The 23,366-nt window shown below is 53.9% G+C and overlaps 1 protein-coding gene across 1 annotated transcript in view; it reads right to left on the bottom strand.

Annotated features, from left to right (window-relative positions):
- Positions 1 to 4,072: 4,072 nt before the first annotated feature.
- The window catches only part of LOC139241096 (low-density lipoprotein receptor-related protein 1-like), a 440,653-nt gene continuing 421,359 nt past the window's right edge, over positions 4,073 to 23,366 (bottom strand). Inside the window, 5 exon segments of the mRNA XM_070869785.1 lie at positions 4,073 to 4,170; positions 6,725 to 6,789; positions 9,246 to 9,350; positions 16,133 to 16,304; positions 19,034 to 19,195. Of these exon segments, the coding sequence (XP_070725886.1) occupies positions 4,073 to 4,170; positions 6,725 to 6,789; positions 9,246 to 9,350; positions 16,133 to 16,304; positions 19,034 to 19,195 (602 nt within the window).

The following is a 23,366-nucleotide window of genomic DNA, read 5'->3' as shown; positions in this document are numbered from 1 at the left end:
GATCTTGGACCTGGCCTGGAGACGGCGCAGGTTGAACAGCTTCCCACTGGTTCTGTAGTTTAGTTCCACTCCAGCGGGGAGCTTGTTGACCGTGAGGTGGAGCATGGCAGCGAGGGAGATTGAGAAGAGGGTTGGAGCGATGACACAGCCCTGTTTGACCCCGGTCCGGACATGGATTGGATCAGTGACGGATCCGTTGGTCAGGATCACGGCCTTGCATGTCATCGTGGAGCAGGCGGAGGATGGTGATAAACTTTTGGGGGCGCTTCATCGACCCTCGCGGTTAACAGTGTCAAAGGCCTTTGTAAGGTCGAAGGCCATGGACAAGGGCCTTCTTCGACCTTGTAAGCTCACAATTAGAGGTTGTCAGCAAAACCATCCGACTGTCGTCTTCTGAGGCAATTCCCTCGGAGTCGAGGATGACTTGCTCCCACACTAACACCGAGTTCTCAGGTGACTGATGAGCCCAATGCGGGTCCCACTGTCTCGGTCACGGGTGGGACAGGTGGTGGTTGGAGGGGCCTGGATCGTCGTACACTCCTTCCGCTGTTGGCGCTTGGCTTCCATCTGCTCCCAGTGAAGAGACTCGGGTGTTCGGCCCCCTCTCGGATGCTACTCCTCCACTTTGAGCGGCCAGGGACTCCCAAGATGGGGAACTTGCAGTTTTTTTCCAAAGGAGGCTTGGAGGGTGTCCTTGAAGCATTTCCTCTGCCCTCCTAGGGCTTGCTTGCTGTGTTGGTGCCCAGAGTTGGTGCATTTGTTTCGGGAGTCTCGCATCGGGCTTGCGGACAACGTGGCCCGTCCATCAGAGCTGATCGAGTGTGAACAGTGCTTCGATGCTTGGACAGGTTAGGTGAGTGGGCAAATGCATGGCAGATGCAGTATAATGTGGATAAATGTGAGGTTATCCACTTTGGTGGTAAAAACAGAGAGACAGACTATTATCTGAATGGTGACAGATTAGGAAAAGGGGAGGTGCAACGAGACCTGGGTGTCATGGTACATCAGTCATTGAAAGTTGGCATGCAGGTACAGCAGGCGGTGAAGAAGGCAAATGGCATGTTGGCCTTCATAGCGAGAGGATTTGAGTATAGGAGCAGGGAGGTTTTACTGCAGTTGTGCAGGGCCTTGGTGAGGCCTCACCTTGAATATTGTGTACAGTTTTGGTCTCCTAATGTGAGGAAGGACATTCTTGCTATTGAGAGAGTGCAGCGAAGGTTCACCAGACTGATTCCCGGGATGGCAGGACTGACATATGAAGAAAGACTGGATCGACTCGGCTTATATTCACTGGAATTTAGAAGAATGAGAGGGGATCTCATAGAAACATATAAAATTCTGATGGGATTGGACAGGTTAGATGCAGGAAGAATGTTCCCGATGTTGGGGAGATCCAGAACCAGGGGTCACAGTCTAAGGATAAGGGGTAAGCCATTTAGGACCGAGATGAGGAGAAACTTCTTCACTCAGAGAATTGTGAACCTGTGGAATTCTCTACCACAGAAAATTGTTGAGGCCAGTTCACTAAATATATTCAAAAGGGAGTTAGATGTGGCCCTTACGGCTAAAGGGATCAGGGGGTATGGAGAGAAATCAGGAATGGGGCAGAGGGAATGATCAGCCATAATCATATTGAATGGTGGTGCAGGCTCGATGGGCCGAATGGCCTGCTCCTGCACCTATTTTCTATGTTTCTATGCTGGGGATCTTGGCCTGAGCGAGAACACTAACGTTGGTGCGCGAATCCTGCCAATGGATTTGCAGGATCTTGTGGAGGCAGCATTGGTGGTACTTCACCAGTGCTGTACATAGTCCATGGGATGATCTGGCCTTTATTGCAAAGGGGATGGAGTATAAAAGCAGGGAAGTCTTGCTACAGTTATACAGGGTATTGGTGAGGCCACACCTGGAGTACTGCGTGCAGTTTTGGTTTCCATATTTACGAAAGGATATACTTGCTTTGGAGGCAGTTCAGAGAAGGTTCACTCGGTTGATTCCGGAGATGAGGGGGTTGACTTATGAGGAAAGGTTGAGTAGGTTGGGCCTCTACTCATTGGAATTCAGAAGAATGAGAGGTGATCTTATGGAAACGTATACAATTCTTGAAGGGTCTGGACAGGGTAGATGCAGAGAGGATGTTTCCACTGATGGAGGAGACGAGAACTAGGGGGCATGGTCTTAGAATAAGGGGCCGCCCATTTAAAACTGAGATGAGGAGGAATTTCTTCTCTGAGGGTTGTAAATCTGTGGAATTCTCTGCCCGAGAGAGCTGTGGAGGCTGGGACATTGAATATATTTAAATAGACAAAGATTTTTTGAGCGATAAGGGAGTGAAGGGTTATGGGGAGCGGGCGGGGAAGTGGAGCTGAGTCCATGATCGTATTAAATGGCGGAACAGGCTCGAGGGGCCGTATGGCCGACTCCTGCTCCTATTTCTTATATTCTTGTGACCGTCGCTGGCAAGGCCGGCATTTATTGCCCATCCCTAATTGCCCCTCGAGAAGGTGGTGGTGAGCCGCCTTCTTGAACCGCTGCAGTCCGTGTGGTGAAGGTGCTCCCACAGTGCTGTTAGGGAGGGAGTTCCAGGATTGTGACCCAGCGACGATGAAGGAACGGCCGATATATTCCCAAGTCGGGATGGTGTGTGACTGGGAGGGGAACGTGGAGGTGGTGGTGTTCCCATGCGCCTGCTGCCCTTGTCCCTCGAGGCGGGTAGAGGTGGCGGGTTTGGGAGGTGCTGCCGAAGAAGCCTTGGCGAGTTGCCGCGGTGCATCTTGTAGACGGTGCACACTGCAGCCACGGTGCGCCGGTGGTGGAGGGAGTGAGTGTTGGAGGTGGTGGAGGGAGTGAGTGTTGGAGGTGGTGGAGGGAGTGAGTGTTGGAGGTGGTGGAGGGAGTGAGTGTTGGAGGTGGTGGGGAGCGTGGCCCATCGAGCGGCCTGCTTTGTCCTGGATGGTGTCGAGCTTCTCGAGTGTTTGTTGGAGCTGCAACTCATCCAGGCAAGTGGGGAATGTTCCCTCACACTCCTGACTTGTGTCTTGTCGATGGTGGAAAAGGCTTTGGGGAGTCGGGAGGTGAGACACTGGTCACAGAATACCCAGCCTCTGACCCTCTTCATTCACTGGTCATAAAAAAAGACACTTGGAAATGCAATCAACCTCAGAGCAAACCATACAATTGTGGAGTGGCATTTTGTTAAATCACTAAAATCAATACAAGTTGAACACTCCATTAATGTACCTCCTACACACAGATACTCCCCACAGAAAGATGGTTCTGCATTAAATAAGGCCTTTAAAAAAAACCTGCAAAAAAATACACTTGGAGCACTGTGCACAGTTCTGGTCTCCATATACCTGGGTTAGACCACACTGGGAGCACTGTGCACAGTTCTGGTCTCCATATACCTGGGTTAGACCACACTTGGAGCACCGTGCACAGTTCTGGTCTCCATATACCTGGGTGAGACCACACTTGGAGCACTGTGCACAGTTCTGGTCTCCATATACCTGGGTTAGACCACACTTGGTGTTCTCGTCGACATATGACACAAAAAAAGATGTAGAGGTACTGGAGAAGGTGAAAAAGAAAGATTTACAAGTATGATAACAGAACTGAGAGGGTTATAACTATCAGGATGGATTGAACAGGCTGGGTCTCTTTTCTCTAGCTATGAGAGGGCTGAGGACTGAGGTCTTTAAAATGATGAAAGAGTTCGATAGGGTAGACATAGAGAAGATGTTTCCCCTTGTCAGGGAGACCAGAACTCGGGGCCATCAATATCAGACAGTCACTAATAAACCCAATGGGGAATTCAGGAGAAACTTCTTTACCCAGAGCGGGGTGAGAATGTGGAACTCACTGCCACAGGGAGGGGTTGAGGCGAATAGTATTGATGGATTTAAGGGGGAAGCTGGATAAACACATGAGGGAGAAAGGAATAGAGGGATATGGTGATGGGGTGAGATGGAGAGAGGTGAGAGGGGGCTGGTGTGGAGTTTAACGCCGGCACGGAGCGGTGGGACCAATGGCCTGTTTCTGTGCTGGGAAATTTGATGTAATTCATTGACACTTACCCCCGTGTTCGTCGTTTATACCAAAATACGCCACCAATAGCCAGGAGGATTAGAAGTATGAGGATAATAATTGGTACAATTATTGATGCAGTTTCTGAAATTGAGATAAAATTGGGAAAAAAATGTTAAGTTTAAGGGAAAAGGCACACTCAATGAACAATATTACAAATTATACAATCATAGAATGATCATCATCATAGGCAGTCCCTCGGAATCGAGGAAGACTTGCTTCCACTCTAAACACGAGTCCTGAGGTGGCTGAACAGTCCAATACGGGACCCACAGTCCCTGTCACAGGTGGGACAGATAGACGTTGAGGGAAGGGGAGGGTGGGACAGGTTTGCCGCACGCTCCTTCCGCTGCCTGCGCTTGGTTTCTGCACGCTCTCGGCGACGAGACTCGAGGTGCTCAGCGCCCTCCCGGATGCACTCCCTCCACTTAGGGCGGACTGGTCTTTGGGCCAGGGACTCCCAGGTGTCGGGATGTTGCACTTTATCAGGGAGGCTTTGAGGGTGGTCCCTTGTAACATTTCCTCTGCCCACCTTTGGCTCGTTTGCCGTGAGGGAGTTCCGAGTAGAGCGCTTGCTTTGGGAGTCTCGTGTCTGGGGCATGCGGACAATGTGGCCCTGCCCAGCGGAGCTGGTCGAGTGTGGTCAGTGCTTCGATGCTGGGGATGTTGGCCTGGTCGAGGACGCTAACATTGGTGCGTCTGTCCTCCCAGGGGATTTGTAGGATCTTGCGGAGACATCGTTGGTGGTATTTCTCCATTGACTTGAGGTGTCTACTATACATGGTCCGTGTCTCTGAGCCATACAGGAGGGCGGGTATCACTACAGCCCTGTAGACCATGAGCTTGGTGGTAGATTTGAGGACCTGGTCTTCAAACACTCTTTTCCTCAGGCAGCCAAATTATACAATCATCGAATGGTACAGCGCAGGAGGCAGCTGTAATTTATGCCCCCATGAGTATGCTCACTGCTTGGTAGAGCTGTTGAGTTGGGAGTGGCTTAGCCAGTCATGTGATGTTCACAAGGCTCAATAAAACCCCAGCCAGTTGGGTTCGGGGGATGCACGATGGGGCAGGTGGTTGTGAGCCTGGTGGATGAAATGGTAATGTGTTGCGTGATTGTTAAACATTTATTAATAAGAACTTAAGAAATAGGAGCAGGAGTCGTCCATTCGGCCCCTCGAGCCTGCTCCGCCATTTAATACGACCATGGTTGATCTGATCATGGACTCAGCTCCACTTCCCCGCCCGCTCCCCATAACCCTTCACTCCCTTATCGCTCAAAAATCTGTCTATCTCCACCTTAAATATATTCAATGTCCCAGCCTCCACAGCTCTCTGGGGCAGAGAATTCCACAGATTTACAACCCTCTGAGAGAAGAAATTCCTCCTCATCTCAGTTTTAAATGGGCGGCCCCTTATTCTAAGACCATGCCCCCTAGTTCTAGTCTCCCCCATCAGTGGAAACATCCTCTCTGCATCCACCTTGTCAAGCCCCCTCATAATCTTATACGTTTCCATAAGATCACCTCTCATTCTTCTGAATTCCAATGAGTAGAGGCCCAACCTCCTCAACCTTTCCTCATAAGTCAACCCCCTCATCTCCGGAATCAACCGAGTGAACCTTCTCTGAACTGCCTCCAAAGCAAGTATATCCCTTTTGTAAATACGGAGACCAAAACCGCACGCAGTACTCCAGGTGTGGCCTCACCAATACCCTGTATAACTGCAGCAAGACTTCCCTGCTTTTATACTCCATCCCCTTTTGCATTAAAGGCCAAGATACCATTGGCCTTCCTGATCACTTGCTGTACCTGCATACTATCCTTTTGTGTTTCATGCACAAGTACCCCCAGGTCCCGCTGTACTGCGGCACTTTGCAATCTTTCTCCATCTAAATAATAACGTGCTCTTTGATTTTTTTTCTGCCAAAGTGCATGACCTCACACTTTCCAACATTCTACTCCATCTGCCAAATTTTTGCCCACTCACTGAGCCTGTCTATGTCCTTTTGCAGATTTTTTATATCCTCCTCACACATTGCTTTTCCTCCCATCTTTGTATCGTCAGCAATACAGGGTTTTGGAATACACCTGGAATACTGCGTACAGTTTTGGTTTCCGTATTTAAGGAAGGATATACTTGCTTTGAAGGCAGTTTCGAGAAGGTTCACTAGACTGATTCACTGGCTACGTTACACTCGGTCCCTTCTTCCAAGTCGTTAATATAGATTGTAAATAGTTGGGGTCCCAGCACTGATCCCTGCGGCACCCCACTAGTTACTGATTGTCAACCAGAGAATGAACCATTTATCCCGACTCTCTGTTCTCTGTTAGTTAGCCAATCCTCTATCCAGGCTAATATATTACCCCCAACCCCGTGAACTTTTATCTTGTGCAGTAACCTTTTATGTGGCACCTTGTCAAATGCCTTCTGGAAATCCAAATACACCACATCCACTAGTTCCCCTTTATCCACCCTGTTCATTACATCCTCAAAGAATTCCAGCAGATTTGTCAAATATGACTTCCCCTTCATAAATCCATGCTGACTCTGCCTGACTGAATTACACTTTTCCAAATGTCCTGCTACTGCTTCCCATGAATGAATGAAGCCAGTGAATGGAGAAAGCGATACATACTTGTACCCATGGCGGCCTGTGATTCTAACATGTCACACTGTGGTCCGGTCCAACCAGCGACACATCTAAAAACAGAAATAATTGTATTTAATCAGGAGCTTTCACCGTCTCAGGACGCCACAAAGCATTTTACAGCCAATGAGGTACATTTAGAGTGTAGTCACTGTTGTAATGTCAGAAACGCGGCAGCCAATTTGCGCACAGCAAGCTCCCACAAACAGCAATGTGATAAATGACCCAGATCATCTGTTTTAGTGATTGAGGGATAAATATTGGCCCCAGGACACCGGGGAGATATCCCCCTGCTCTTCTTCCAAATAGTGGCCGTGGGATCTTTTACATTCACCCGAGAGAGCAGATGTCTCATCCGAAATGCAGCCCCTCGAGCCTGTTACATTAGGAACAGGAGGAGGCCGTTCAGCCCCTCGAGCCTGTTACATTAGGAACAGGAGGAGGCCGTTCAGCCCCTCGAGCCTGTTACATTAGGAACAGGAGGAGGCCGTTCAGCCCCTCAAGCCTGTTACATTAGGTACAGGAGGAGGCCGTTCAACCCCTCGAGCCTGTTACATTAGGAACAGGAGGAGACCATTCAGCCCCTCGAGCCTGTTACATTAGGAACAGGAGGAGACCATTCAGCCCCTCGAGCCTCTTACATTAGGAACAGGAGGAGACCATTCAGCCCCTCGAGCCTCTTACATTAGGAACAGGAGGAGACCATTCAGCCCCTCGAGCCTCTTACATTAGGAACAGGAGGAGACCATTCAGCCCCTCGAGCCTCTTACATTAGGAACAGGAGGAGACCATTCAGCCCCTCGAGCCTGTTACATTAGGAACAGGAGGAGGCCATTCAGCCCCTCGAATCTGTTACATTAGGAACAGGAGGAGGCCATTCAGCCCCTCGAGCCTGATACATTAGGAACAGGAGGAGGCCATTCAGCCCCTCGAGCATGTTACATAGAAACATAGAAAATAGGTGCAGGAGTAGGCCATTCGGCCCTTCGAGCCTGCACCGCCATTCAATGAGTTCATGGCTGAACATGCAACTTCAGTACCCCATTCCTGCTTTCTCGCCATACCCCTTCATCCCCCTAGTAGTAAGGACTACATCTAACTCATTTTTGAATATATTTAGTGAATTGGCCTCAACAACTTTCTGTGGTAGAGAATTCCACAGGTTCACCACTCTCTGGGTGAAGAAGTGTCTCCTCATCTCGGTCCTAAATGGCTTACCCCTTATCCTCAGACTGTGACCCCTGGTTCTGGACTTCCCCAACATTAGTAAGAACATAAGAACATAAGAATTAGGAACAGGAGCAGACCATCTAGCCCCTCGAGCCTGCTCTGCCATTCAAAAAGATCATGGCTGATCTGGCCGTGGACTCAGCTCCACTTACCCGCCCGCTCCCCGTAACCCTTAATTCCCTTATTGGTTAAAAATCTATCTATCTGTGACTTGAATACATTCAATGAGCTAGCCTCAACTGCTTCCTTGGGCAGAGAATTCCACAGATTCACAACCCTCTGGGAGAAGAAATTCCTTCTCAACTCGGTTTTAAATTGGCTCCCCCGTATTTTGAGGCTGTGCCCCCTAGTTCTAGTCTCCCCGACCAGTGGAAACAACCTCTCTGCCTCTATCTTGTCTATCCCTTTCATTATTTTAAATGTTTCTATAAAATCACCCCTCATCCTTCTGAACTCCAATGAGTAAAGACCCAGTCTACTCAATCCATAAGGTAACCCCCCCTAATGTTACATTAGGAACAGGAGGAGGCCATTCAGCCCCTCGAGCCTGTTACATTAGGAACAGGAGGAGGCCGTTCAGCCCCTCGAGCCTGTTACATTAGGAACAGGAGGAGGCCGTTCAGCCCCTCGAGCCTGTTACATTAGGAACAGGAGGAGGCCGTTCAGCCCCTCGAGCCTGTTACATTAGGAACAGGAGGAGGCCGTTCAGCCCCTCGAGCCTGTTACATTAGGAACAGGAGGAGACCATTCAGCCCCTCGAGTCTGTTACATTAGGAACAGGAGGAGGTCATTCAGCCCCTCGAGTCTGTTACATTAGGAACAGGAGGAGGCTGTTCAGCCCCTCGAGCCTGTTACATTAGGAACAGGAGGAGGTCATTCAGCCCCTCGAGTCTGTTACATTAGGAACAGGAGGAGGCTGTTCAGCCCCTCGAGCCTGTTACATTAGGAACAGGAGGAGGTCATTCAGCCCCTCGAGCCTGTTACATTAGGAACAGGAGGAGGCCATTCAGCCCCTCGAGTCTGTTACATTAGGAACAGGAGGAGGCTGTTCAGCCCCTCGAGCCTGTTACATTAGGAACAGGAGGAGGTCATTCAGCCCCTTGAGCCTGTTACATTAGGAACAGGAGGAGGCCATTCAGCCCCTCGAGTCTGTTACATTAGGAACAGGAGGAGGCTGTTCAGCCCCTCGAGCCTGTTACATTAGGAACAGGAGGAGGTCATTCAGCCCCTCGAGCCCATTACCCACGACAGAAGGATTTAGTTTCGTAAAGTTGCTCACCTGCACTCAGGTAACTCTGTCCTTTCATTCATCTCACAGACAGCGTTGTTCTGGCAGTAATCGGCGCAGGTCAGACAGCTGGGACCGATCTTGCCGTCGGTACAACTGTGATTATATCGGAAAAGACACAAGTTACATTCTGCACAGAATCAGAGAACAGTTACCGCACAGGAGGATCCCATTCGGCCTGTCGAGCCTGTGCCGGCTCTCTGCAGGAGCACCACAGCCAGTCCCACTCTCCCCGCCCTTTCCCCGTAGCCCGGCAAATCTTTATCCTTCAGACACTTATCCAACTCCCCGTTTGAAAGCCGCGATTGAGTCTGCCTCCCCCACCCTCTCGGGCAGCGCATTCCAGATCCTAACCACTCGCTGCGGGAAACAAGTTCATCCAAAGTGTCGCCTTTGGTTCTTCTGCCAATCGCCTTAAATCTGTGTCCCTCTGGTTCGCGACCCTTCCACCAATGGGAACATAGAAACATAGAACGGTTTCTCTCTCTCTACTCTGTCCAGACCCCCTCATGATTGTGAACCACTCGATCAAATCTCCCCTCAACCTTCTCTGCTCCGAGGAGAACAACCCCAGCTTCTCCAGTCTCCCCACGTCACTGAAGTCCCTCATCCCCCTGGGACCATTCTGGTCAATCTCCCTCTGCACCCTCTCCAAGGCCCATCACATCCTCCCTACAGTGCGGGGCCCAGAATTGGTCACAATACCCCAGCTGGGGCCCAACCGGTGATTTATACAGGTTCAATACTGCGTGCAGTTTTGGTTTCCATATTTACGAAAGGATAGAAACATAGAAAATAGGTGCAGGAGTAGGCCATTCGGCCCTTCGAGCCTGCACCGCCATTCAACAAGATCATGGCTGATCATTCACCCCAGCACCTCCCCCCGCCCCCCCACAAACCCCGACCCCCCCCAGCCGCAAGGACCACATCCAACTCCCTCGCGAACACATCCAATGAACTGGCATCAACAACTCTCCGCGGCAGGGAACCCCACAGGCCAACAACTCCCCGAGTGAAGAAGTCCCGCACCGAGGCACAGAGCCCCCAGGCCCGCCCCTCCAACAACCCCCCCCCCCCCCCAGACCTCCACTGCAATGTGGCCCATCCTATCCCCCGCCCTGGGTTTCTCCCCCCCCACCTCCATCACTCTCCCCTCCGTCCCCCGCCCCCGTCTCCCCTCCACTTCCCTCTGCCTCCCCGCACAGGCTCCCATCTTGGGGGCGGTAACCTTCTGGGGATGGAATGTTAGCCCCCAGCGTGGAAGTCCTGCTCCCGCCCCAGAATTGGCCTTACCCCCCCTCAATGGAAGCGGAGTGCAATTTCCCCACTCCACTTCCCTTGGGGGCAGTTACCGGGGCACGACTGGATGCTCCTGTGACAGTGGGAACTGGTGCTCTCCACTCTCTGTCCTGTGACAGTGGGAACTGGTGCTCTCCACTCTCTGTCCTGTGACAGTGGGAACTGGTGCTCTCCACTCTCCCGTCCTGTGACAGTGGGAACTGGTGCTCTCCACTCTCCCGTCCTGTGACAGTGGGAACTGGTGCCCTCCACTCTCTGTCCTGTGACAGTGGGAACTGGTGCTCTCCACTCTCTGTCCTGTGACAGTGGGAACTGGTGCTCTCCACTCTCTGTCCTGTGACAGTGGGAACTGGTGCTCTCCACTCTCCCGTCCTGTGACAGTGGGAACTGGTGCTCTCCACTCTCCCGTCCTGTGACAGTGGGAACTGGTGCCCTCCACTCTCTGTCCTGTGACAGTGGGAACTGGTGCTCTCCACTCTCTGTCCTGTGACAGTGGGAACTGGTGCTCTCCACTCTCTGTCCTGTGACAGTGGGAACTGGTGCTCTCCACTCTCTGTCCTGTGACAGTGGGAACTGGTGCTCTCCACTCTCCCGTCCTGTGACAGTGGGAACTGGTGCTCTCCACTCTCCCGTCCTGTGACAGTGGGAACTGGTGCTCTCCACTCTCTGTCCTGTGACAGTGGGAACTGGTGCTCTCCACTCTCTGTCCTGTGACAGTGGGAACTGGTGCTCTCCACTCTCTGTCCTGTGACAGTGGGAACTGGTGCTCTCCACTCTCTGTCCTGTGACAGTGGGAACTGGTGCTCTCCACTCTCTGTCCTGTGACAGTGGGAACTGGTGCTCTCCACTCTCTGTCCTGTGACAGTGGGAACTGGTGCTCTCCACTCTCTGTCCTGTGACAGTGGGAACTGGTGCTCTCCACTCTCTGTCCTGTGACAGTGGGAACTGGTGCTCTCCACTCTCTGTCCTGTGACAGTGGGAACTGGTGCTCTCCACTCTCTGTCCTGTGACAGTGGGAACTGGTGCTCTCCACTCTCTGAACTGTGACAGTGGGAACTGGTGCTCTCCACTCTCCCGTCCTGTGACAGTGGGAACTGGTGCTCTCCACTCTCTGTCCTGTGACAGTGGGAACTGGTGCTCTCCACTCTCTGTCCTGTGACAGTGGGAACTGGTGCTCTCCACTCTCCAGTCCTGTGACAGTGGGAACTGGTGCTCTCCACTCTCTGTCCTGTGACAGTGGGAACTGGTGCTCTCCACTCTCTGTCCTGTGACAGTGGGAACTGGTGCTCTCCACTCTCTGTCCTGCGACAGTTGGAACTTTATACTTGGATATACTTGCTTTGGAGGCAGTTCAGAGAAGGTTCACTCGGTTGATGGGGATGGAGTATAAAAGCAGGGAAGTCTTGCTACAGTTATACAGGGTATTGGTGAGGCCACACCTGGAGTACTGCGTGCAGTTTTGGTTTCCATATTTACGAAAGGATATACTTGCTTTGGGGGCAGTTCAGAGAAGGTTCACTCGGTTGATTCCGGAGATGAGGGGGTTGACTTATGAGGAAAGGTTGAGGAGGTTGGGCCTCTACTCATTGGAATTCAGAAGAATGAGAGGCGATCTTATCGAAACGTATAAGATAATGAGGGGGCTTGACAAGGTGGATGCAGAGAGGATGTTTCCACTGATGGGGGAGACTAGAACTAGGGGGCATGGTCTTAGAATAAGGGGCCGCCCATTTAAAACTGAGATGAGGAGGAATTTCTTCTCTCAGAGGGTTGTAAATCTGTGGAATTCTCTGCCCCAGAGAGCTGTGGAGGCTGGGACATTGAATATATTTAAGGTGGAGATAGACAGATTTTTGAGCGCTAAGGGAGTGAAGGGTTATGGGGAGCGGGTGGGGAAGTGGAGCTGAGTCCATGATCGGATCAGCCATGATCGTATTAAATGGCTGAGCAGGCTCGAGGGGCCGAATGGCCCACTCCTGCTCCTGTTTCTTCTTCATAATTTCTCCACCTTTTGTACTCTACGCCTCTATTTATGAAGCCCAGGATCCTGTAAGCTTTTTTAACCGCTTTCTCAACCTGCCCTACCACCTTCAACGATTTGTGCACACATAGTCCCAGGTCTCTCTGTTCGTGCACCTCCTTTCTTGCTGGCGATACAAAGCTCGGCGGGAAAGCAAGCAGTGAGGAAGACGCAGTCGGATATAGACCGGTTAAGCGAGTGGGCAAGTTGGTGGCAGATGCAGTATAATGTGGGAGGTTATTCACTTTGGTAGGGAGAACAGGAAAAGCAGAATATATTATATATATACACATTTTTTTTTTAATTGGGAGAGACTGAGAAATATTGGTCTTCATAGGGATTTCACAGAATCACAGAAATTTACAGCACGGAGGGAGGCCATTTCGGCCCATCGTGTCCGTGCCGGCCGACCAAGAGCTACCCAGCCTAATCCCACTTTCCAGCTCTGGGTCCGTAGCCCTGTAGGTTACGGCACTTCAAGTGCACATCCAAATGTGGTGAGGGTTTCTGCCTCTACCACCCTTTCAGGCCGTGAGTTCCACCCCAGACCCCCACCGCCCTCTGGGTGAAAACATTTCCCCTCAAATCCCCTCTAAACCTCCCCCCAATTACTTTCAATCTGTGCCCCCTGGTTGTTGACCCCTCTACCAAGGGAAACAGGTCCTTCCTATCCAGGCCCCTCAAAAGTACAGAAGAACATAAGAAATAGGAGCAGGAGTCGGCCATTCGGCCCCTCGAGCCTGCTCCGCCATTTAATACGACCATGGCTGATCCGATCATGGACTCAGCTCCACTTCCCCGCCCGCTCCCCATAACCCTTCACTCCCGTATCGCTCAAAAATCTGTCCATCTCCGCCTTAAATATATTCAATGTCCCAGCCTCCACAGCTCTCTGGGGCAGAGAATTCCACAGATTTACAACCCTCTGAGAGAAGAAATTCCTCCTCATCTCAGTTTTAAATGGGCGGCCCCTTATTCTAAGACCATGCCCCCGAGTTCTAGTCTCCCCCATCAGTGGAAACATCCTCTCTGCATCCACCTTGTCGAGCCCCCTCATAATCTTATACGTTTCGATAAGATCACCTCTCATTCTTCTGAATTCCAACGAGTAGAGGCCCAACCTCCTCAACCTTTCCTCATAAATCAACCCCCTCATCCCCGGAATCAACCGAGTGAACCTTCTCTGAATTGCCTCCAATGCAAATATATCCCCCTCAACTCCCCTCTAAACCTCCTATCAATTACGTTAAATCTATGCCCCCTGGTTGTTGACCCCTCTGCTGAGGGAAATAGGTCCTTCATATCCACTCTATCTAGGCCCCCTCATAAGAAATAGGAGCAGAGGTAGGCCATTCGGCCCCTCGAGCCTGCTCCGCCATTTAATACGATCATGCCGCTCCCAGGAGATCACATGGCTCCGGTTGGGGTGGAGTGTAGAATGTTTCAGTATAAGGGGTGTCGCAGTTGTGTGGGGCGGACTGGTCGGGCTGGGTGCTCTTTGCCTTTCCGTCATTGTTCGTGGGTTTATATGTAACCTTCAGGGCTGCTGACCGAGGGCCGAGTGGCTCTGTGTCGGCCGGCACGGACACGATGGGCCAGAATGGCCTCCTTCTGCGCTGTTAATTTCTGTTCCTATCCTTCCTTTAATATGGAGATCAAAACGGTATGCGGTCATAACTTTATACACCTCAATCAGGTCTCCTCTCAGCCTCCTCTGTTCCAAAGAAAACAGACCCAGCACCTCCAACCTTTCGAGCAATGTCCAGCACGGGGCCAGTTGGGTTCGGGGGATCCACGATGGGGCAGGTGGTTGAGAACAGGTGGTACCGCAGGGTTCTGTGCTGGGGCCCCAGCTGTTTACATTGTACATTAATGATTTAGACGAGGGGATTAAATGTAGTATCTCCAAATTTGCGGATGACACTAAGTTGGGTGGCAGTGTGAGCTACGAGGAGGATGCTATGAGGCTACAGAGTGACTTGGATAGGTTAGGTGAGTGGGCAAATGCGTGGCAGATGAAGTATAATGTGGATAAATGTGAGGTTATCCACTTTGGTGGTAAAAACAGAGAGACAGACTATTATCTGAATGGTGACAGATTAGGAAAAGGGAAGGTGCAACGAGACCTGGGTGTCATGGTACATCAGTCATTGAAGGTTGGCATGCAGGTACAGCAGGCGGTTAAGAAAGCAAATGGCATGTTGGCCTTCATAGCGAGGGGATTTGAGTACAGGGGCAGGGAGGTGTTGCTACAGTTGTACAGGGCCTTGGTGAGGCCACACCTGGAGTATTGTGTACAGTTTTGGTCTCCTAACTTGAGGAAGGACATTCTTGCTATTGAGGGAGTGCAGCGAAGATTCACCAGACTGATTCCCGGGATGGTGGGACTGACCTATCAAGAAAGACTGGATCAACTGGGCTTGTATTCACTGGAGTTCAGAAGAGTGAGAGGGGACCTCATAGAAACGTTTAAAATTCTGACGGGTTTGGACAGGTTGGATGCAGGAAGAATGTTCCCAATGTTGGGGAAGTCCAGAACCAGGGGTCACAGTCTGAGGATAAGGGGTAGGCCATTTAGGACCGAGATGAAGAGAAACTTCTTCACCCAGAGAGTGGTGAACCTGTGGAATTCTCTACCACAGAAAGTAGTTGAGGCCAATTCACTAAATATATTCAAAAGGGAGTTAGATGAAGTCCTTACTACTCGGGGGATCAAGGGGTATGGCGTGAAAGCAGGAAGTGGGTACTGAAGTTTCATGTTCAGCCATGAACTCATTGAATGGCGGTGCAGGCTAGAAGGGCTGAATGGCCTGCTCCTGCACCTATTTTCTATGTTTCTATGTTTCTAACATGGTAGATGAACCAGTAATGTGTAGCGTGATTGGGGGGCGGGCAGGGAAGTGGAGCTGAGTCCATGATCGGATCAGCCATGATCTTATGGCTGAGCAGGCTCGAGGGGCCAAATGGCTGACTCCTGCTCCTATTTCTTATGTTAAACCTTTTGCTAATAAACCAACTAGTTCTTGATAGCAATAGTGTGGCTATGAATTCTTAAGCAAAGAACCCATGAAGCAAATACATTACAGCCATGATCTCATCGAATGGCGGAGTGGGCTAGATCTCGTTCATGTTCCCAATGCCGTGTGCACTTAAAGAACCCTGCATGGCTTGTTCATTAATGGCCTGCAGTGTTACCCGTTCAGTATTATAACTCGTTCTTGAAATGGTGAGCAAAATCCAACATGGCCACCGCGTTGAACTTTTCTCCCAATTCGATTGGCCCATTTTAGCCATGTGACCGGCTCGCATAGAAAGGCCAACGATGGTTTTTTTTTGTGGCTTTCTGCTTCCCGACAGTCAATAAATGTCGTAACGGTGCAGGTGTAGGTTGCATGGAACTCACGACTACCATCTCCAAAGCAATGGTTGTGCCCCATTATATCACCACCATCGTTTTATATCAAACGCTCCAGGGGCCAAATGGCCGACTCCTGCTCCTATTTCTTATGTTCTGATGGACATCGAATTTCACAGGCAAATACTTTTCAGGCGGACTTACTTGCAGAGGACACTGCCACCGCTTGTGACGGTACAAGGACCCCCCTTGCAGCGATCACATTTGTCCATCTCACACCGGCGCCCCTCGAACTCGGCTGTGCAGACACACTCCTTGACGTTCTCCTCCGTCAGGCGACACTTTCCCGAGTTCAGGCAGTAGTCATCGCACCGACCTGGAACCGGGACAGATCATCGGGAGAGGGTGAGGCAAGGCTCGAAAACGCTTCAGGGCGCAGTGCTGAGGGAGCGCGCAATGTCGGAGGGGCACTGCTGAGGGAGCGCCGCACTGTCGGAGGGGCGGTACTGAGGGAGCGCGCACTGTCGGAGGGGCACTGCTGAGGGGGCGCGCACTGTCGGAGGGGCACTGCTGAGGGGGCGCGCACTGTCGGAGGGACACTGCTGAGGGAGTGCCGCACTGTCGGAGGGGCAGTACTGAGGGAGTCCCGCACTGTCGGAGGGGCAGTACTGAGGGAGCACCGCACTGTCGGAGGGGCGGTACTGAGGGAGCGCCGCACTGTCGGAGGGGCAGTACTGAGGGAGCACCGCACTGTCGGAGGGGCAGTACTGAGGGAGCGCCGCACTGTCGGAGGGGCGGTACTGAGGGAGCGCCGCACTGTCGGAGGGGCGGTACTGAGGGAGCGCCGCACTGTCGGAGGGGCGGTACTGAGGGAGCGCCGCACTGTCGGAGGGGCGGTACTGAGGGAGTGCCGCACTGTCGGAGGGGCGGTACTGAGGGAGCGTCGCACTGTCGGAGGGGCAGTACTGAGGGAGTGCCGCACTGTCGGAGGGGCGGTACTGAGGGAGCGCCGCACTGTCGGAGGGGCAGTACTGAGGGAGCGTCGCACTGTCGGAGGGACAGTACTGAGGGAGTGCCGCACTGTCGGAGGGGCGGTACTGAGGGAGCGTCGCACTGTCGGAGGGGCAGTACTGAGGGAGCGCCGCACTGTCGGAGGGGCGGTACTGAGGGAGTGCCGCTGCCTCTCTGACATTACAACCGTGACAACACAGTACTTCATTGGCTGTAAAGTGCTTTGGCAAGTTCTGCAAGGCTCCCTTTCAATTGCCCCCCCATCTCGGGATCTCTCGCCTGGAGGAAGATTCCTTCGCAAGATGTTTGAGTATTGCGTTTCGTTTTGCCAGCATCACCAAACATGCTTTGCACATGGATCCCAGATTCAGCCGTCACTTTGCACACACACAGCAAGATCGGGATGTTGTTAAACCTCCCAGGCGTTCAGTGATGAATTATAGCCTTGAAATATTTTGTTAACGTTGCGATTACTGGGTCGTGAGCACGGCCCACAGGGCACAGGAGAATCCTCGTGAGCTCGATCTGTAACATCACCCTCGATATTCCCGGATCGAGTCATTAAATCCCCCATCAGTTACGGTCACAGCTCGCTACAAACAAATCTGTTTAGTGACCGAGCCGAGACATTCCCGGTCTGCCGTGGTTCAGTGTGTGTCTGTCCATCCTCCTGTCTGTCCCTCTGTCTATCCCACTACCTCTCTCTCGGTCCGTCCCTCCGTCTCCCTCCCTCCGTGTCTGTCTCCCTCCGTGTCGGTCTCCCTCCCCCCCTCCCTCCGTGTCGGTCTCCCTCCCCTCCTCCCTCCGTGTCGGTCTCCTTCCCTCCCTCCGTGTCGGTCTCCTTCCCTCCCTCCGTGTCGGTCTCCTTCCCTCCCTCCGTGTCGGTCTCCTTCCCTCCCTCCGTGTCGGTCTCCTTCCCTCCCTCCGTGTCGGTCTCCTTCCCTCCCTCCGTGTCGGTCTCCTTCCCTCCCTCCGTGTCGGTCTCCTTCCCTCCCTCCGTGTCGGTCTCCTTCCCTCCCTCCGTGTCGGTCTCCCTCCCTCCCTCCGTGTCGGTCTCCTTCCCTCCCTCCGTGTCGGTCTCCTTCCCTCCCTCCGTGTCGGTCTCCTTCCCTCCCTCCGTGTCGGTCTCCTTCCCTCCCTCCGTGTCGGTCTCCTTCCCTCCCTCCGTGTCGGTCTCCCTCCCTCCCTCCGTCCCGGTCTCCCTCCCTCCCTCCGTCCCGGTCTCCCTCCCTCCCGGTCTCCCTCCCTCCCTCCATCCCCATGTCTCGCCTCCTCCCTCCCCGTGTCTCGCCTAGGAGTTATGGGTTCGAGCCCTCACTCCAGAAAAACGCGTTGCACACACACGTAGAGATGCGCAGACAGAAACACACACACAGACATGTAGAGATGTGCAGAGACAGAGAGACACACGCTCACACGTAGTGATGCACAGACACAGACTCACACAGACAGACACACACTCACACAGACAGAGACAGACACTCACACAGAGAGACACTCACACAGAGAGACACTCTCACAGACAGACACTCTCACAGACAGACACTCTCACAGACAGACAGACACAGACAGACACTCACAGACAGACACTCACAGACAGACACACACAGACAGACAGACAGACACACTCTCACAGACAGACACACTCTCACAGACAGACACACTCTCACAGACAGACACACTCTCACAGACAGACACACTCTCACAGACAGACACACTCTCACAGACAGACACACTCTCACAGACAGACACTCTCACAGACAGACACTCTCACAGACAGACACTCTCACAGACAGACACTCTCACAGACAGACACTCTCACAGACAGACACTCTCACAGACAGACACTCTCACAGACAGACACTCTCACAGACAGACACTCTCACAGACAGACACTCTCACAGACAGACACTCTCACAGACAGACACTCACACAGACAGACACTCAGAGACAGACACTCAGAGACAGACAGAGACACACGCTCACAGACACACACACTCACACAGACAGACACTCACACAGACACACACGCTCACACAGACTCACACACAGACAGAGACAGACACACACAGAATGGCGAGCAGTGTTACTCACGGTATTGGCACCTCTCGCCATCAATGCCGGCCGGACAGCGGCAGTTGGGCTGATTGCCGGAGTTGACGGTGCAGGGAGCACCGTTTCGGCAGTAACCATCACACACTTTCTTCCGGCAGTTGGGTCCCGTGAATCCATTAGGGCATCGACAGGTCGGCATTCCTAACACAGGATACACCGAGCATGTAACTATAGGTAGCAATCAACACACAGCCCCGGCAGAGTGAGGGGTGACCGAGAGAGAGAGAGAGAGAGAGAGGGAGAGAGAGAGCGCGAGAGAGGGAGAGAGAGAGCGCGAGAGAGAGAGAGAGAGAGAGAGAGAGAGAGAGAGAGCGCGAGAGAGCGCGAGAGAGCGAGAGAGAGCGAGAGAGAGCGAGAGAGAGCGAGAGAGAGCGAGAGAGAGCGAGAGAGAGCGAGAGAGAGCGAGAGAGAGCGAGAGAGAGAGAGAGAGAGAGAGAGAGAGCGCGAGAGAGAGAGAGAGAGAGAGAGAGAGAGAGAGAGAGAGAGAGGGAGAGAGAGCGCGAGAGAGAGCGCGAGAGAGAGCGCGAGAGAGAGAGAGAGAGAGAGAGAGAGAGAGAGAGAGAGACAGACAGACAGAGAGACAGACAGACAGAGTGCGACCGCGAGAGAGAGAGAGCGCGAGAGAGAGAGAGCGCGAGAGAGCGAGCGAGAGCGAGCGAAAGAGAGCGACCGAGAGCGCGAGAGAGAGCGTGCGAGAGCGTGCGAGAGAGCGAGCGAGAGCGAGAGAGCGACCGAGAGCGAGCGAGAGAGAGCGAGCGAGAGAGAGCGACCGAGAGCGAAAGAGCGAGCGAGAGAGCGAGAGAGAGCGAGCGAGCGAGCGAGAGCGACCGAGAGCGAGAGAGAGCGCGAGAGAGCGCAAGAGAGCGAGAGCGCGAGAGAGAGCGTGCGAGAGCGAGAGCGAGCGCGAGAGAGAGCGCGCGCGAGAGAGCGACCGTGAGCGAAAGAGCGAGCGAGAGATCGAGAGAGCGACCGAGAGCGAGAGAGAGAGCGAGAGAGCGAAAGAGCGAGCGAGAGAGCGAGAGAGAGAGCGAGCGAGCGAGAGAGCGACCGAGAGCGACCGAGAGCGAGCGCGAGAGAGCGCAAGAGAGCGAGAGCGCGAGAGAGAGCGTGCGAGAGCGAGAGCGTGCGAGAGCGAGAGCGAGCGCGAGAGAGAGCGCGCGAGAGAGCGACCGTGAGCGAAAGAGCGAGCGAGAGATCGAGAGAGCGACCGAGAGAGAGAGAGCGAGAGAGAGAGCGCGAGAGAGAGAGAGCGAGAGAGAGAGCGCGAGAGAGAGAGAGCGAGAGAGAGAGAGCGCGAGAGAGAGAGAGCGCGAGAGAGAGCGCGAGAGAGAGAGAGAGCGCGAGAGAGAGAGAGCGCGAGAGAGAGCGCGAGAGAGAGAGAGAGCGCGAGAGAGAGCGCGAGAGAGAGAGAGAGCGCGAGAGAGAGAGAGCGAGCGAGAGAGAGAGCGAGCGAGAGAGAGAGCGCGAGAGAGAGCGAGAGCGAGAGAGAGAGCGAGAGCGAGACAGAGCGAGAGCGAGACAGAGAGAGAGCGAGACAGAGAGAGAGCGAGACAGAGCGAGAGCGAGACAGAGCGAGAGCGAGACAGAGCGAGAGCGAGACAGAGCGAGAGCGAGACAGAGCGAGAGCGAGACAGAGCGAGAGCGAGACAGAGCGAGAGCGAGACAGAGCGAGAGCGAGACAGAGCGAGAGCGAGACAGAGCGAGAGCGAGACAGAGCGAGAGCGAGACAGAGCGAGAGCGAGACAGAGCGAGAGCGAGACAGAGCGAGAGCGAGACAGAGCGAGAGCGAGACAGAGCGAGAGCGAGACAGAGCGAGAGCGAGACAGAGCGAGAGCGAGACAGAGCGAGAGCGAGACAGAGCGAGAGCGAGACAGAGCGAGAGCGAGACAGAGCGAGAGCGAGACAGAGCGAGAGCGAGACAGAGCGAGAGCGAGAGCGAGAGCGAGACAGAGCGAGAGCGAGACAGAGCGAGAGCGAGACAGAGCGAGAGCGAGAGCGAGACAGAGCGAGAGCGAGACAGAGCGAGAGCGAGAGCGAGACAGAGCGAGAGCGAGACAGAGCGAGACAGAGCGAGAGCGAGACAGAGCGAGAGCGAGACAGAGCGAGAGCGAGACAGAGCGAGAGCGAGACAGAGCGAGAGCGAGACAGAGCGAGAGCGAGACAGAGCGAGAGCGAGACAGAGCGAGAGCGAGACAGAGCGAGAGCGAGACAGAGCGAGAGCGAGACAGAGCGAGAGCGAGACAGAGCGAGAGCGAGACAGAGCGAGAGCGAGACAGAGCGAGAGCGAGACAGAGCGAGAGCGAGACAGAGCGAGAGCGAGAGCGAGACAGAGCGAGAGCGAGAGCGAGCGAGAGCGAGAGCGAGCGAGAGCGAGAGCGAGACAGAGCGAGAGCGAGACAGAGCGAGAGCGAGACAGAGCGAGAGCGAGACAGAGCGAGAGCGAGACAGAGCGAGAGCGAGACAGAGCGAGAGCGAGACAGAGCGAGAGCGAGACAGAGCGAGAGCGAGACAGAGCGAGAGCGAGACAGAGCGAGAGCGAGACAGAGCGAGAGCGAGACAGAGCGAGAGCGAGACAGAGCGAGAGCGAGAGCGAGACAGAGCGAGAGCGAGAGCGAGCGAGAGCGAGAGCGAGCGAGAGCGAGAGCGAGCCAGAGCGAGAGCGAGACAGAGCGAGAGCGAGACAGAGCGAGAGCGAGACAGAGCGAGAGCGAGACAGAGCGAGAGCGAGACAGAGCGAGAGCGAGACAGAGCGAGAGCGAGACAGAGCGAGAGCGAGACAGAGCGAGAGCGAGACAGAGCGAGAGCGAGACAGAGCGAGAGCGAGACAGAGCGAGAGCGAGACAGAGCGAGAGCGAGACAGAGCGAGAGCGAGACAGAGCGAGAGCGAGACAGAGCGAGAGCGAGACAGAGCGAGAGCGAGACAGAGCGAGAGCGAGACAGAGCGAGAGCGAGACAGAGCGAGAGCGAGACAGAGCGAGAGCGAGACAGAGCGAGAGCGAGACAGAGCGAGAGCGAGACAGAGCGAGAGCGAGACAGAGAGAGAGCGAGACAGAGAGAGAGCGAGACAGAGAGAGAACGAGACAGAGAGAGAGCGAGACAGAGAGAGAGCGAGACAGAGAGAGAGCGAGACAGAGAGAGAGCGAGACAGAGAGAGAGCGAGACAGAGAGAGAGCGAGACAGAGTGAGAGCGAGACAGAGTGAGAGCGAGACAGAGTGAGAGCGAGACAGAGTGAGAGCGAGACAGAGTGAGAGCGAGACAGAGTGAGAGCGAGAGCGAAAGAGAGCGAGCGAGAGCGAGAGAGAGAGCGAGAGAGAGAGCGACCGCGGGAGAGAGAGAGAGAGCGACCGCGGGAGAGAGAGCGACCGCGAGAGAGAGCGAGAGAGAGAGAGAGTGCGAGAGAGTGCGAGAGAGAGTGCGAGAGAGAGAGAGTGCGAGAGAGAGAGAGTGCGAGAGAGAGAGAGTGCGAGAGAGAGAGACAGCGAGAGAGAGCGAGAGCGAGTGAGAGAGCGAGACAGAGACAGAGAGAGGTCGAAAGAGAGCGAGAGCGAGAGAGCAAGCGAGAGACAGAGAGAGCAAGCGAGAGACAGAGAGAGCAAGCGAGAGACAGAGAGAGCAAGCGAGAGAGAGACAGACAGAGAGAGAGAGCGAGAGAGAGACAGAGAGCGAGAGACCGCGCGAGAGAGAGAGAGAGCGCGAGAGAGAGAGAGAGCGAGAGACCGAGCGAGAGACCGAGCGAGAGAGAGAGAGAGATAGAGCGCGACCGTGAGAGCGAGAGAGAGCGAGAGACCGCGAGAGAGAGAGAGAGGGGGGGAGAGGGAGAGAGAGAGACAGAGAGAGAGACAGAGAGCGAGCGAGCGAGAGCGAGAGAGCGCGAGAGCGCGAGAGAGACAGAGAGCGAGAGAGAGACAGAGAGCGAGAGCGAGAGCGAGAGCGAGACAGAGAGCGAGACAGAGAGCGAGAGCGAGAGAGAGACAGAGAGCGAGAGCGAGAGCGAGAGCGAGAGCGAGACAGAGAGCGAGACAGAGAGCGAGACAGAGAGCGAGACAGAGAGCGAGACAGAGAGCGAGACAGAGAGCGAGACAGAGAGCGAGAGCGCGAGCGCGAGCGAGAGAGAGCGAGCGAGAGAGAGCGAGCGACAGAGAGAGAGCGAGAGCAAGAGAGAGACAGAGACAGAGAGCGAGAGCGACCGCGAGAGAGAGCGTCCGCGAGAGAGAGAGCGTCCGCGAGAGAGAGAGCGTCCGCGAGAGAGAGAGCGAGAGCGAGAGAGAGCGTCCGCGAGAGAGAGCGTCCGCGAGAGAGAGCGTCCGCGAG

This window comes from Pristiophorus japonicus, chromosome Y (assembly GCF_044704955.1).
Source record: "Pristiophorus japonicus isolate sPriJap1 chromosome Y, sPriJap1.hap1, whole genome shotgun sequence".
In the NCBI taxonomy this organism is placed as follows: Eukaryota; Metazoa; Chordata; class Chondrichthyes; family Pristiophoridae; genus Pristiophorus; species Pristiophorus japonicus.
The sequence above is the reverse complement of the archived record's forward strand: the minus strand, read 5'-3'. Positions and strand labels throughout refer to the sequence as shown.